This window comes from Dermacentor albipictus, chromosome 5 (assembly GCF_038994185.2).
Source record: "Dermacentor albipictus isolate Rhodes 1998 colony chromosome 5, USDA_Dalb.pri_finalv2, whole genome shotgun sequence".
Lineage (NCBI taxonomy): Eukaryota > Metazoa > Arthropoda > Arachnida > Ixodida > Ixodidae > Dermacentor > Dermacentor albipictus.
In genome coordinates, this window is record NC_091825.1 from 25346846 (window position 1) to 25363016 (window position 16171).

Consider the following 16171-nt stretch of genomic DNA (forward strand, 5'->3'; position numbering starts at 1 on the left):
TTCGCGATAAATCGATACCACCTCGCCTATACAGGGTGTCCCAACCATCAGATTTAAGAACATGCAGATGCCACGAAACCGGGGAGAACCAAAATAATGTTGTTTGCCGTCGCTTGCAGCAGCTCACGTTGTTCTTTTTTTTTTGCATTCCGCCTATGTAGATAATTAATCTTAACTACTTAAACAATTTCTTAAATACTTTGATTAGATTAGAAGTGTCAATGAGAAAATTGCAGAGCTGAATGAAACAGCTTGCTGTTGCTCGATACGTAGCAGCTTTTCCGAGCCCGCGAATGCTCACCATGGCGGCTTTCGCGATCTCCTCGATGAAGTGGGTGGTGACGAGGAGCGTGACGCCGTTCTCCTCGGACAGCACGAGGAAGTAGCGCCAGATGGCCTCGCGCAGCACCGGGTCCAGACCCACGGTGGGCTCGTCCAGGATGAGGAAAGGCGGCTGGTGCATCAGCGCCACCGCGAGGGACACGCGGCGCTGCTGGCCGCCGCTGCAACGCGCATGCGCGTAAACACACGCCGTCGTCGCGTACGCCGCGTTGCCGCGACCTTTTTCTCTTTGTCGTACAAGGAAATCCACTTAGGTGTTGACTGTTACGCAGTAATGAATGTCTGGGCTACTTTTCAGAACCTTCCTCGGCACAAAGACAATTGTACAGAATCTCAACGCCCTTCCACTCTGTGAAGAAGGATGACCGGCGAAGCTGTCTATGTGGGGCCCTTAAAGGGCCCCTCAAACGGTTCGGACAAATTTTGTAGACGCGTGGGGTACAGCTTAAGTAGAACATTCGCACCACAGTGTAAGTGAAGCGTTACGTATTAATGGAGCTACAAGCGATTAGAAGTTACCCTCCTCCCTAGCAATGCTTTTCCTCCTCAACTCGTTCGCCGAGCGAGCGGGGCTAAGCTCCGCCTTCACTGGTTCAGCGTCACGATGCGACGTCACATCGTCCACTTCCGGTTGTTTTGGAGCCCGCCCCCGCCCGCGCGAGACCTCTCCGCTAGCCGCTTGGCCGTCGACCCCAAGCGAGAGCTATCGAAGCAGCGTGCGTTGCGAGCATTCTGTCGTAGCGCCGAACGTGTTTTGCATTCCGGTAACCACAGGCAAGCTGGTCATTTCGGCAAATGACTGGAGGCATAAACTCAAGCTGATGAAGGAACTTTAGCGTAGACGTATGTCAGCGGCCTGATCGGTCTGCACTTGTTGGCGCAGCGCTTAACCAGCCAAACAAAGCGCTAATATTGCTCTATCCAAGTGTAAAACATTTTGAACATTTATGAAAACAACGTGTTGATGATTACACTCCTGCGAAAAATACACACCAGCAGCAAAGAAGAATACATTTCGTTGCTGCTACTGTGTATGGTTGAGCTTTGTGCCACCAGGTGGCTGCACCGTGCAGACCATTCTGTAGACCATTCACGTTTGCCCTTCTGCTCATCTCATGGCTCATCCCGTTACGGCACAGTTAAGCGGCCAGACTCTGTCCCCTTGCGCTTGCGTTTGCCCTAATACCGGTCTCGCGAAACGCTATTGCGTTAGTAATCTTCCGGTGTAAAGTGACGGCCACAAACGCGCAAATCCTGGCGCCGATCGGATAGCGGCAGTCCGATGCGCAGCAGCCAGTTCGCTCGTACGCTGCCTTGCAGGGGGTCACGATGTCGCAGCTTGACATATTGCCAGTCGCTACGTTTGCAGTCCACAAGGCAACAAAGTCGAATCGTAGTGCTCGCGAAAAGAGTGAGACCGACTGTGACCGCGGAGCTCTCGTCAAAATGGAGTACGTTGTAACACAAGCAGACAACACCGACGACACTTGCTGCGTGCCGGAAGTGCTTAAGTGTACCGAAAAATTATTCTTGTGCATTCTCTTTATGTTACTTTCGTCTCATAAAAACAAATTAACTAACATTCCAACTATTACGAAGATCAATTGTTTACCATAAATTTGGAAAAATTATCAATCACGCGCCCTTGTCAGCCAATCGGATAGCTCGCCCCACTGACGTCGTATGGGTGATTTCGGTCATATGGGTAGGGGCGGCTTAAAATTCCGCCGAGCAGTGTGCTGCGATCGGCAGCGATGTGCATTTTTAAAACCTTGTAATGAATTAAACGCTTTACGCGGGGCACTTAGATGTGTCAATTAATGATCAGAAGGACCTACTCTAACGACTCAGTACGTTTGTAGAAAATCGTCAAAATCGTTTCAAGGTCCCTTTAATGGCGAACTGCACCTCCGCGGCGGGCCGGCCGGGAAATGCACTATCTTTGGGATCGGCCCACGTATGGGGAGTGCTTAACGCCTGCTTCACCTCCGCTGCGGGTCGGCTCCGTATTGTACTTTATTCGGGATCGGCCCACAAATGGGGAAAGCTGAACGCCTACGTCCCCTCCGCCGCGGTTCGACCGGGCATTGCACTACCTTCGGGATTTTTTCTACACGCGGACACGATAGTGGCGAAAGTAACCCTTAGCAGCTTCGCTGTAGAAGTTACCATTTCCCTCGAAATGGAAACCCTGCACACGAATCTTGCGTTATGTTTTCCAAGGCAGTAGGCATTAACACAGCATGCATGCTAATAAACACCGATTATCGGAGTAAAGGCCATAGTGCTCACACATCCCGCCCTGACTATTTCACCTCACCTCATACTACCCCAGCACGGTTTTTATTTGACCGCTGCTGGACCATCGAAACACTATATGCGGTAGACAGTGCAACGCCCTGCTGAACTAAAGCAAAAGCATCAACCAAAAGCACTCGTGGGACATGGAAATATATAACGACTCAATTTGTGGCCCCGTGAGTGAAAGGCCCATCTCGAAATGCGGCCGACGCGATCGAACCCGCGTAGCCGTTGGGCTATATATATAGCGCGGCCGCGCGGCGGCTAAAATTGTGTATTTATTTCGTTTTCTCCCTACGAATCTCGATGGCGCGTGCTCTCGTGGCGATCCCTTCTTGCCCTCAACTATGAAAACGTGTGGGTGGCGTGGAAGGAGCCACAGAGGCTAGAGAAAGGGAAAGCGAATGACGACCAGCCTCACTTCCCCCACGTCACTAAAGCCAACCACCGGATGCCTATTCACTCTGCCATTGCTCTAAAGGCGGAACCGCATGGCGCGATTTCAGGCGCGATTGACGCGCGGATGGTGGGACGCGCGCGTCATTTTGACGCGTGCCCAGCAGGATCCATCACGAAATCGCGCCGCCGCGTGCTGCTGCTCGGAGTAGAAAAAAACGCGTCGCGCGGGCGCGTCCACCAATCAGAGTTCAGGGAAGTCACGTGGCATTTGGTCACATGACATTTTGGTTATTTTTTTGCCACCAGATGGCCCTGGTCTCTGCGCATCTCGAAGGAACCTCCTTGGCGGAACTTTTTTTTTTCTCTCAGCAGAACTGGCGCGCGCGTCAAGGAAAACATGTGCTACCGTGATTTCGTTCGCGCGTCGTGTTGGTTCGCGCATCGTGTTCACTTAAAATGAACAAAGCAACCTTCAACGAGGCCCTAATAACTAAAGTGGAGAAGCGTCGCGTCTCATCGCTAATACTGGCAAGACAATTTGCTAATAATACCAGTGTATGGTGCTCGCTACCCGCCGTGGTTGCGCAGTGGCTATGGTGTTGAGCTGCTGAGCACGAGGTCGCGGGATCGAATCCCGGCCACGGCGGCCGCATTTCGATGGGGGCGAAATGCGAAAACACCCGTGTGCTTAGATTTAGGTGCACGTTAAAGAACCCCAGGTGGTCAAAATTTCCGAAGTCCTCCACTACGGCGTGCCTCATAATCAGAAAGTGGTTTTGGCACGTAAAACCCCAAATATTATTATTATTATGGTGCTCGCTCTCTTCTCAACCAGGCAGCCCGCACCCACTTGTACCTCCTGACCCGCATTTTTTCTTGCTTCAGTATCAGCATCCCCCTTTATATTAGCAGTCGCCTCGTCTGCTCGGTAGTAAGCAGCCGACCCTCCTTTTTATATGTGAAGTTGTAAACAAGCAGCGGCTTCTCAGCATGCGGAAGGTACATAGTCGCAGTTTCGCACACAATATTGCTGCTTGAAATTAAGCTTGATAAATACACTTCCGAAAAAAACGTCGCTGTCTAATTACACTCAGATTATTTTTATTGTAGTGTTCTGTAAGTTTAAGAGCATAATATATATGCGGTAACAGCGACAATACATGTCGTTGAGAGTTATGTTGTCTGGCAACCCGGAAAACGCGGCGCGAAAGCGCCTCTCCTTTTTTTCGTACGGGTGCTCGCGCGTCGGCGGCAACGCGGGCGTTTGCCGCCCGTCGCGTTTTTCGCTCGCGAAAAGCGCGCCATGCGGTTCCAGCTACTCTGGTTGCTCTGGTGCAGTTCAATAAAGGCGTCAAAAATTATCAGTACGCAACGCGCGATCCGATTGCATCGCACCTGTCACAGCTATCGTCATTTTACAGCAATGGCGCAGAATGATACATGACATCGCACTTTCGCGTGCGTTTAAAGGCGGAACCGCATGGCGCGATTTTAGGCGCGATTGTGGGACGCGGGCGTCATTTTGACGCGTGCCCAGCACGATCCGTCACGAAATCGCGCCGCCGCGTGCTGCTGCTCGGGGTAGAAAAAAACGCGGCGCGCGGCGCGTCCACCAATCAGAGTTCAGGTAAGTCACGTGGCATTTGGTCATGTGGCATTTTGGTTCTTTTTTTGCCACCAGATGGCCCTGCTCTCTGCGCATCCCTAGTGTTCCTGTATATGCTCCCGCAGGGAAGCATATACAGGAACACTACGCATCTCGACGGAACCTCCTTGGCGGAATTTTTTTTTCTCGGCAGAACTGGCGCGCGCGTCAAGGAAAACATGTGCTACCGTGATTTCGTTCGCGCATCGTGTTCACCTAAAATGAACAAAGCAACCTTCAACGAGGCCCTAATAACTAAAGTGGAGAAGCGTCGCGTCTCATCCCTAATACTGGCAAGACAATTTGCTAATAATATTACCAGTGTATGGTGCTCGCTCTCTTCTCAACCAGTCAGGCCGCACCCACATGTACCTCCTCACCTGCATTTTTTCTTGCTTCAGTATCAGCATCCCCCTTAATAGTAGCAATCGCCTCTTCTGCTCGGTAGTAAGCGGCCGACCCTCCTTTTTATTTGTGAAGTCGTAAACAAGCAGCGGCTTCTCAGCATGAGGAAGGTACATAGTCGCAGTTTCGCACACAATATTACTGCTTGATATTAAGCTTGATAAATACACTTCGGAAAGAAATGTCGCTGTCTAATTACACTCAGATTATTTTTATTGTAGTGCTCTGTAAGTGTACGGGCATATTATATATGCGGTAACGGAGGCAATACATGTCGTTGAGAGTTATGTTGTCTGGCAACCCGGAAAACGCGGCGCGAAAGTACAGTGTACTAGATTAGGTAATGTAGTACACTATAGCGAAAGCGCCGCTCCTTTTTTTTTTTTTCGTACGGGTGCTCGCGCGTCGGCGGCAACGCGGGCGTTTGCCGCCCGTCGCGTTTTTCGCTCACGAAAAACGCGCCATGCGGTTCCAGCTTAACCGTCCTTACAAAATATTTATCGACTTAACAAGTTTTTTTTTTCTATTGCTGGTTGAAGCGCACTTCGAAGCCTGACTCTGGCCAGCATCATGCTGGATCGTGCAGGGGAAGTATGTCGGCACACAGCGCATGCGCAGGCTTTAATGAACGATACCTGAGGTGCTCGACGAATCTGTTAGCGGGGAGCAGCTGGAAGAAGGAGCACAGGAAAGCGATCCTCTCGTAAATCTTCTTCAGAGGCATGCCGAGCAGCTGGCCGAAGAAGTACATGTTCTCGGCTATGGTGAAGTCCGAGTGCAGCGCCAACTCCTGCGTACACATGCGCACGTCAGGACACATGCACGTTGACACGGACCGACGACTAGAAAACTTCCGCCCGACCACGACAGGGAGCGCCCCAGAGTTTCCTACAGAAATCACTAGAGGCAACTGTGGCGCTGCGATCATTTAGTTATATATCTGTACCTATACCATGGGAAGGACGGGAATGATTTGGCTACTGCATGGATTCGCCTGACAGTCATGCTTGCGGCTTCACACCACAGTGTGGAGTTGTACAGACTATCACGTTTTAACGCTCTGTAAATTTCGAAGAAAGCGTAGTATTATAAACACAGCGAGCCAATAAACTTCTGCGCAAATGCATAATCATCGCGAATAACTGCATTTAAATCGCAATATTTAATTGAAAATGATTAATTTTCAAAGCCAAGAAGCTGTGTGAAGCCAAAAGGAGCAAGTTTAGGCAAATGCATGTGAACCGCCATACCAGCGGCCCTCGTAGACACTATCGCCGCATTGCCCTCTAGTAATTTTTGCAGAAATCTATACGTGCGTGACACCCCTAGAAATGTGGGGCGCACACTGCTCGCGCTGCACTAAGTATGCAATTAGTGAATTCTGCATGAGTACCCGCTGTGGTGCAATTACTTGGAGGACAGCAAAGAAGCTTGAGAAGGAGTTACAAAGGTAAGCGCATCGAGTGATGGAAGGAAAAATTCTAGGTTTAATTTAGGAGACGGGAAGACGGCGGTACGGGTCGGAGAGCAGGCGGGCATAGTTCACATGCTGATTGCGGCAGGAGCAAGAAGCGGAACTGCGCAGGTCGTGTAGAGAGGTACGAAAATGTGCGCCGCGTGAAGGGACGGCAGAGGACGAATTGATGTGGTGAGATGAGTAAATCGGAAATTTGACGGCAGATATCGTGATCGTCACGCAGTGGACATCGCACGTCTGGTGATTATTAGGATTTGCGATTTGGTATCGCAGGGTAGTCTTCCCTGACAGTTTTCTTTCCCGTTGTGCGATCGCAACCAGGTTTCATTCTATAAGGCTTCGTCAGTGAAATAGCAAGAAGCAAGAAATGAGCAAGAAGGGCGCAGACTCCTTGCAAGGCATCCACTTGCCTTTTGGTCTGCGCCCTAGGCAACTGTACCATACGTTGTCTGAATAAACTCTTTGACTCTAAATAGCAAACCTCAAGCTCCGAAGCTGACCGTGGCGAGTGAATGGGGTTCGAAGGTTCCAACCAAGGAACATCGTACTGTTCCTGATGAAGTGAAATGGCCCAGCTATATCACTGCTATCACGCTGGCCTCTTATACGTAGAATGTTTAGCCAGTGAAATGAATGCAGCCTTACACTTGTCTACAGCCGAATGCTGCGAATCGGTTGCAGAATCACCCTACTCCCCACTTTTGTTAGGTAAAATACTTTATGGCAGTGTACGTTGAATTACACGCAAATGCTGCTCCCGTACGCGCAAGTATGCGCCATTGATACTAGCAGTAAATACGCGTTCAGTACTTGTCATTATACGCAGATCAATCATCGCGAATGCTCAGATAGTTCCATTAACTAAATTGTGAGGATCTCGCGTGTCATCCATCACCACAGCCGCAAACAATCACCAGAGATAATAGCCGCAGCCATCAAAGGCTCCATAAAACGGACTACTTGTTCTGCGGGATATCGATCGGACTTGGTTCCTCCGAAACACTCTCGAGGATGCCGTAATCGAGGCGCGGAAGCGTCGCAGCTCCTGAGGACGAAGGACTTGCTGAATCGCTTCGTTTTCTGCGGCACCTTATGCACGCAGCAACGGTCACTGCGAAGCAATGGTTGCTACGTATCTGACAGCAACACAACTGTAACTGCCGAAAACACGAACAACTATTCTAAATGCGTCAAAGACGACGCATATACGTGCACATACCTGCGGCATGAATCCTACGCCCGGTCCGGGAACCAGCCCCTCGTGCAGCTGCTGTCCGAAGATGAGCACCGCGCCCGAGTCCGGCTTGGACAGGCCCACCAGGCACTTGAGCAGCGACGTCTTGCCGCAGCCGCTGGCGCCCAGCAAGCCGTAGCTGCAGTGCGCGCAAAGCAGAGAGGGTGGTCCAAACGGCCGCGGCCATTACAGTACGCTGCCCCGTTAACCAAAGTAATGCTGCGAAAAGGCAGTTAACATCTGTTCGCACGTAAACGATTGGAATATTGCGAGAGGGTGCATAGCTGGACTAGTTGGTAGACGTCCGTGGTATTAAAGCGCAAACAGACGCACACAGAAAACCGAGACACAGCGAGCTGCTACTAAAAATTGTTAATTTAAATAATGGCTAAGGTCATAGGCGAAGCAGAAATAAAGGTGAGCAATGACATGTATCACGTGCCATCAAGATATGACAACTCATAGTGCAATAACAATACAGATGGACAGCTTAGGCACATGCCACGGTTCCTAATTAATGATAATCACAGTTTCTAATACTTACGGGTCTTCATGGTAGTGCTACGAGGGTCAGGGAGATTGCTGAAGCATATCTCAATTAAGAGGAACCGTGACACGGGCGGAAGCTGTTCATCTATATCGTTATCGATGCGAAATTGTCAAATGGCCCATTGAGCGAAAAAGCCGGCAGCGTGTGCACCAGCGAAACGGCGCCGAAATTCAAATTGACTGCGACGCCACGTCACGACCGCGTGCTCGTGACGTGGCTGGATCGGGCCTCGACGGAGCAGAGTGGGTGGAGCGGACGACATGCTGCCGCAAGAGTGATTGTGAAGAGGCGCTATTTTCTGCGGTCCTTCAGGGAGAACGACTCGGCGCCTTGGGGAAGCTGCCGCGCTAACGCGTCAGGCGTTTCGTGACAGCAGAGGGCATCGGCGCAACGCCACGTCACCAGCGCCCCTCGACGGAGAAGATGCTGCTTCTTCGGTCTCTCGTCGCGCAGGACGTAGGTGGCGTCCTTGCGGCGTCCTTGATTGCTCAGCAATATTGTACAAGTGATTCCAGTGTACAGCCAACAAGCTATGTTAGTAACAGCAAAAAAAATATATTCAGCACCAATTTAACAGCATAACTCGATAACATACCCCGCAGCAAAACTCTAAAGCATTACTCGCAGCGCTAAATTCGAAGGACAGCTCAGTGGCATTCACGTGGACATAAATGCTTTCGCATTCACAACTCATACCAAGTGCTTAGATGTCATCGGATTTTATAAACTACGAATTAAAAATTCCATGTCATGTTTTTTTTTTCTTGTTTTCTGATTCCCCTTTTTTCTACCTGTTTCAGCCGTCACCTGTATATACATTGCTTGCTTAAATGAACAATTTTTTGTAACGGCTCGTCGTGTCTCGGTTTTGCGTGTGTGTCGCATTGCGCTTGGAATACCCTTGGAATACCCATGCAAAGGCCGACAACGTCCTAGAATATTGCGAATACTGTGGAGCGTCCCTAAATGCCTATTGGGCGTTCTTTAAGGGTCCGGCGGCAAACATTTGTATGCTTAATTGTGGAATACCCTGCAGATACGCATGGAGGAAGCAAGGTGGCCTCGCACGATACTTCTGAATGCTTGTTACTATATGTATGCGTTAAGTATAGCTAAGTTTTGCGGAATTTTCAAAGGTCGCCTGTGACAGATCACACCATTATTCTTGTCCTTGAGCTGGATTATTCGAAGAGGCGGGCACTGCTAGCACAAGAAATCGAAACACATGTGTTCACCTCTTTAACAAAAACTCTCTAATAACCTCTTCGTTAACTACTTAACGGGGCACATTGCAGTTTACGAATTGTAGCCGGTGAGTTTGCAAGGCCATGTATTCACTTGAAATGAATATCCAGGATGGTTACAGTTTCGAGATATTATTTCCCAAAGTGTGGGACAAAATACATGGGCGTTCCAGTTACTATTTTGCTTCAATGAATAAAAGAGAGTTTTATTAAAAAATTAAGTGGAAAGACAGTCCATTTTTACGGCGTCATTGATGTTGCATATCTCAAAATAATGTGATTCTAGAAATTTATTTTAAAAAATACGTCTTTCAAACTCGGCGGCCACAATACGTAAATTGCAATATGTTCCACCGTAAAATAATTAAGCGAATTATTGATTTTTTAATATTTTTATAAGTGTTTCGATTTCTCGTGCAAGCAACGTCCGCCTCTGAATAATCCAGCTCAAGGACTAACAATCTGTTGTTTTCAACAGGCGTATCTTTTCTTTTTTTAATTCCGGAAAACCTCAAGATTATGCCCCCGTATTAAAGAAAGACCATGGGAAATAGGCCTCCACGCCGTGATAGGCAAGCGGTAATTTAAAGCTGCCGAGCGCGCCGCGAGCAGGTGGCAAGGGCCGAAGATTCTGACGAGAGCCACCACGAACCAAAAAGTTTGTGCCTTGAAAGGCCCGACAACTGTGCAGTGCCTATTTCCCAAGAGTCAACGCGCGCAAGGGCCCCAGTGGACAGCAGGGGCGGAGGTTGCCTTCCCGAGGATAGTCGGCTGACGTCACGTGCTTTCCTAATATTTTGCTCTCCTCCATGCACATACGGCTATAAATTTAGAAAGGACTAAAACAAGCTCGTTGCCATGGCAACGCTTGTATGCCTTATAAGTGCCGTGGATCTTATAAGTGCCGTGGATAAGCTTGATCTACTATGAGAAACTTTCTCACAGCGGCTTCCGGCTTAACTAACGCATACATTGGAGGATGCAATGCAATCAGCAATGTGCCGTCAGCACACACACGCGCAGCGCACTATACCCCACGAATGTGCAGCACAGGCTCGTGACATGAGGCGCGGCTGCTGCTTTTAGTTTTGCCGTCATACCTGCCTCGTTACGTCGTATGTTGTACGCACGAACATTTTTTTTTTCATTACAACTAACGCGAAGTCGGCGCTGTATGACGAGGCTGAAATAACACTGCGGATTCATTTTCCTTTTGATTCAGCCTAGCTGCAAACGTCCCTGAGTGAACGTTGAGTACACAAAGAACTGTTAATGGCAGTCAGTGCAGTGCAGACCCCGTGATGAACGGAACACCACTGCATAGATGTGCAAAACACCAGATTTTAGCAGCACGCATTCTGCTAAAATGTATACAGTGTCGCGAGGCTCTTTGGCCAGTAAGCGTTCGCGACTAGAACGATAGAGCAGCGAGAGGTAGTATTTAACCGATCGAGCACCGAAACAAGGTTTTTCTCTCTCGCCGTCGTTGTCTCTCCCATCCATAGCCACAGCCCCACAGCTCCCTATTTTATAGTACAACAGAAATATGTCCGTCCTTTACAAAATGCAACGCACCTTTTCATTACACTTTCACATGCGCTATGCTATCAGTGTCTGTAGCGGACTAACACATCGAACGAAGCCCATTCGAGTTTCGTACAACAGGTCCCTCTGTACGATCCTGTGCTAAGAGTGAGATATTGTTAAGAAAGCGAGCGTCAGCTATATTTGCCTTTGCGCTCCTATAAGCGTGCTTCCAGTCAAAGAAAGCGTAAAACTGCGCATACTGTACTTACACAAATACAATGTGCTGCCGACTTCTTTCGCTTTATGCAAGTGCAAAGCTGCAAGTGCAAGCTGCACTTGCAGCTTTTCTTCCCTGTCTCCCCCAATCTGTTGGAAATAAATATATAGTCGATTCAATATTACAGCAACGTATGTCCCTCACAATCAGATCACTCCAAGCACTTTCCAACCAAACGAAGCTATACCGCTGGTAAATTTAAAAATCGGAGCAGGAAATCGAAACAGAGGAAGGCATGCCTAAACGAATCAATGGCGCTCGATTTTGTCTCTCGTTTTCGTGTTCCTTTATTTGTTCTCAACTGTTACTTCTGGTGCAATTATGTTTCAGAGTGGAGCACCTTTGCTCCTGTAACGCACGTTTCCCGCGTTACTTCATTTAAAAAATCTCCCTAATAAAAAGTGTTAAGGATATATGCGTGTGGTTGTATGGGTACTCGCAGAGAATTAAGAAATGTGCGCTCTAGAAACGTTGGCTGTCTTCAACATTACGAACGTTATTGACCGGAAGCAAAATTCATCACAAGCCTGTATTCATGTTCACTGCCGGACGAAGGCCGATCTCCAGTTATCCCTTTCTCGCGCAAGCCGATTCCATGTTGTGGCCGCAGATTTCCTAGCTTCATCAGACCACCCGATTCTCTGCCGTAAATTCTCGACTGCGATTCCCTTCCCTTGGCACCCATTCTGCAGCACCGATGGTCCATCGATCGTCTGCGCCAAAGCCTCTTTCGAGTAACGCATAGTTTCGCGCGTGTCGGTATGACATGGCGAAGTTCGTAGCGCGCGAAAACCCGAGGACAGAGAAAGACACACAGGCACTGTCAGCGCCTGCGTGTACCACGTCTCTCTGTGTCCTCGTCTTTTTCGTGCGCTTTTATTTTCACTCTATCCACGCGCCAGCGCCGGTTTTGCTAAGCAGCGCCAACTTTTCATCTGCGCCACTGTTCCTTGATTCGTCGCAGTTCCGCTTCCGCAATTTCCGCTTCCGTTGTTTGCGTTTCCGGTCATTCCATTTACGGGATTTCCAGTTCCTGAATTTTCGCTTGTTGAAAGAAGCAATAGTCGCTCGCCGCCACCACTGCGGGGTCTCGACGGATTGCAACGCGTTCGCTTGAGGGCATCACCTTCATTTCGATGTTATCGCAACCTCTCCGGAATGTCTTTCGTCTCACTAGTGTAGGATAAAGAGCAGCATGCATATGGTTCTCTGTGGACCAAGCGTCTCACGTTTTCTTCTATATTTCTTGGGTAGCCACATTAGGTGCCCAATGTAGGCATCCGATTGTGGCCAACATGCTTTCCTTTGCGTTTTTTCATTTCGGTGCCCCCGCCCCAGAAAACAAAAAAAAAATGATGTCGTTGTGCCGCAGCGAATTGCCGTATGGTGAAAGCTCGATTTTGTTACTTCTTCTTTTGCGGAAAGGAATGGGCCACGACACTCTTCAGTTGCCGGATACTCTGTATTTTTGCGATAGCAATTATATGGACCCTCAAGGCGCATTCCTGTAGTGGCCGTCGCCGTCATGTTCCGTATAAAGTGCAGGAGCGATAACATCGTCACCGCGCGCCGCATGATTTATGTGCGAGTGAAAGCGTAGGTGAGGAGGATGGGGTGAGCCGACGGTGGTGGGTGGGCAACGGAGGAAAGCGGGGAGGAAGCGCGCCGCATCGGAGCGAGCGGAGGGAAGTGGGGGAGGGGGGGGCTTAGGATTTTGTGAATCTGATACGCAGCATGTTTATTTACCTCGTTTTAGGCACTGTACAGGGTGTTTCAGCGAACCTTAGCGAGATTTTAAAAATATGCCGATGCACTTCAAGACGACGCGACCAAATGCATGTTGGTTCTTTTTGTATGCAGTGTGTCATGCTAATTCTGTATTTTGTTTAATTTGATAATTAGTCAAGATTAATTAACCTAGTTCTGCAGCAACGAAGCTAGGAAAAAATTCCAATTAGAAAGTTGCAGAGCGGTTTGCAAAACGTTCGAATAAACAGTTTCTGTCTTTCTATTAGGTATTAGTTTTTTTCAGCTTGCTGCGGATGCCCGCGAAATAAATAAAAAAAATGCAAAGCATGACATCCCCGCTTGCGCGTCGTGATTTCGCTGCTCCCAAGCATTCTGCGCCCAGACAGCAGTAGGTACGCTGCCGCTGAAGAAGCGACAGGGCAGCGACGCAAGCGTTGGCTGTTCGATTTAAGCTAGCAACCGTTATCGCTCGCGCTGCGTGAAGCGACTGACTGACGTGGTGGTGGGGGTAGCTGGTATTTCCAAGCAGCGATAAACAAACTATCGTGCATCTGCTGTCAGAGCGCGAGAAATTTCGCGATGCCTTTTTCCAACGAGGAAGAAGCAGACATGATCCTTGTCCTAGGAGCTGCAAGCGGACAGAGACGGCAGGCTGCAAGAATATTTCAAAGCTGGCACCGGGGAAGGCTACCGAGCCGGATGACAATATTCAGTACCTACGAGTCGCTGAAGCAAACCAGAAGCTTCACAAGAAAGAGGCAGAGAGCTTCAGTCATAGATAATGAGGTTCGCTCCAACGTTTTGTCTTTCATGGCGGCTAATCCACACGCTAGCACGCGCAGTGTGGCGCACAGCTCGATGTGTCCAACTACCTGGAGAATTTTTAAAGCAGCTCGGCTGCACCCCAATCATCTACAGTTGCATCAATGCCTGGAGTCGAGGGATCTCCAAAAGAGGCTAGACTTTTCGAATTGGATTTTGATTCAGGAGGAGCAGGATTCTGACTATCTCACCAAGGTACTCTGGACTGACGAGGCGAACTTTTTTTTTAAATTGCCAAGTAAATATCCACAACGCACACTATTGGAGTGAGCAAAATCCCCGCTGGATACGAATATCCCGCCACCCATATCAGTGACCTTTTAACGTTTGGTGCGGAATATATGACAGCACAGTCATTGGCCCAGTGTCTTTTAACAACACTCTGACTGGTAATAGGTATGTAATTGAGTTTCTCAAAGGGCCGGTTGAAGACTTCTGCTGCAACATGCCACTAGCCCGGCTTGACGCAATGTGGTATCAGCGCAACGTGGCCAGCCCACGCCTGCAGTCAAGCGTGTTCATGGCTTGATGCTACCTTCCCAGGGCAATGGATAGGGAGAAATGGGCCTGTCCTCTGGCCAGCAAGGTCACCCGGCCTCAGCCCTCTTGACTTTTTCTTGTGGGGCTATATTAAGGATCACGTAAACACGACGGCAATGACGGCTCCAGAAGCGTTGCAGAAGAAGATAATTGAACAATGCCACATCATTTCACAGACGGTGCTCAAGGCAGCGACAGCAAGCCTTCTCAGAAGATCCCAGTGTTGTATCGCTGCAGAAGGTGCCCTCTTCGAGCACTTGCTGGGAAAGCGCATGAAAAATAAACGTAAATTCCGTGAAAGACGTCGTCTGGTCATTTAACATACTCTTATGCTACCATTTTCAGCCTTCTGAAAACTGAGTTTTTTTTTTTATTTAGGGATATTCAATTTCCTTACAGCTATGCGAAGTGACGGACTTGTTGCTTCCGGAAGCACAAGCGATAACAGCTTCGTTTGCTTATCGCTGTAACGAACTGTCGTGAGAGGAGTACCTCGCTGGTGTAAATGGGACAGCCAACACCTACGTCGCTGCCCTGTCGTCTTTTAAGTGGCAGCGCGCCTATGGCTGTTTGTGCGCGGGACGTATGGGAGCAGTGCAATCACGACGTGCAAGCGGGCGTGTGACGTGCTGTTTTGTATTTCGCGGGCATCATCAATAAGCTAAAATACACTAATACTAAATGGATAGAAATACAGAAACTGTTTATTCGGACGTTTTGCAAACTACTCTGCAACTTTCTAATTGGAATTTTTTTTTCCTAGCTTCGTTACTTCAGAAGTTGGTTAATTAATCTTGACTAAAAATCTAATTAACCAAAAACACAAAATTATAGCGTGACACACTACATGCAAAAGCAAGCAACATGCATTTGGTCGCGTCGCCTTAGAGTGCATCGGCATATTTTTAAACTCTGGCTAAAGTTAGTTGAGACACCCTGTATACAGTGACTTTTGTTTAGATAGGTAGATTTATTGGAGACTTATACGTATATTTAAATATATTGTTGCGAGGTTCTGTGGATACATGCAGTGAACTTTTTTCTCAGTGACACTTTTTTGCCTTTTATCAAGCTTTATCTTCACATTTGTGTATTCTATCGTATCTTAACATTTCTGATGTATATCTTGCAGAACTCCTGCTTTTTATATTTGATCTCTGTTGCGACTATAATTTCGGCGCAATTACAATACACGACTGGTGACAGCTGCTCCTGCGCAACACATTGAAACGAAGGACAGCGTCATTGAGATTTTTCCTTGGCCGTTGCATATGTACAAATATGTAAACAAGGTTCTTCAATGACAAAGTTTCATTAAAATATTTGTCCTCAGCTCGTTCATTTCGCGGCCTTTACATTTATCGTATCAGCGGCATGCACTGCTTTGTTGATTTCGAACTGATACAGTTATAAAGTTAGTGTGATACTTTCTTTACTTATGAAATAGATAAAAAACGTGGAAGCATTGAATCAGTTAATGGTACAATTTTTGGGGCATACCAATATATTCTTTAATGAAAAAGTACATATTTTACTTGTCAGTGCGCAGCGTCCAGGCATTCGTCTGCAGCATCTTTGGCAATGGCAATGCAGTTATTATTCGTGTACTTGATCCCCCGACAAATTCTGTAAGGAGCAGGCCGAACTCCAACGTGAGCC

General features: G+C 48.3%; 1 protein-coding gene across 4 annotated transcripts in view; it reads right to left on the bottom strand.

The window, feature by feature from the left end:
• The window catches only part of LOC135898293 (ABC transporter G family member 23-like), a 222863-nt gene that overhangs the window by 172055 nt on the left and 34637 nt on the right, over nt 1-16171 (bottom strand). For all 4 annotated transcript variants that reach the window (XM_065427162.2, XM_065427161.2, XM_065427164.2 and 1 more), the window contains 3 exons: nt 7789-7942; nt 5728-5882; nt 302-503 (listed from right to left, as the gene is read on the bottom strand). In XM_065427162.2, coding sequence (XP_065283234.1) covers nt 302-503; nt 5728-5882; nt 7789-7942 — 511 coding nt within the window. The remainder of the gene's footprint in view (nt 1-301; nt 504-5727; nt 5883-7788; nt 7943-16171) is intronic.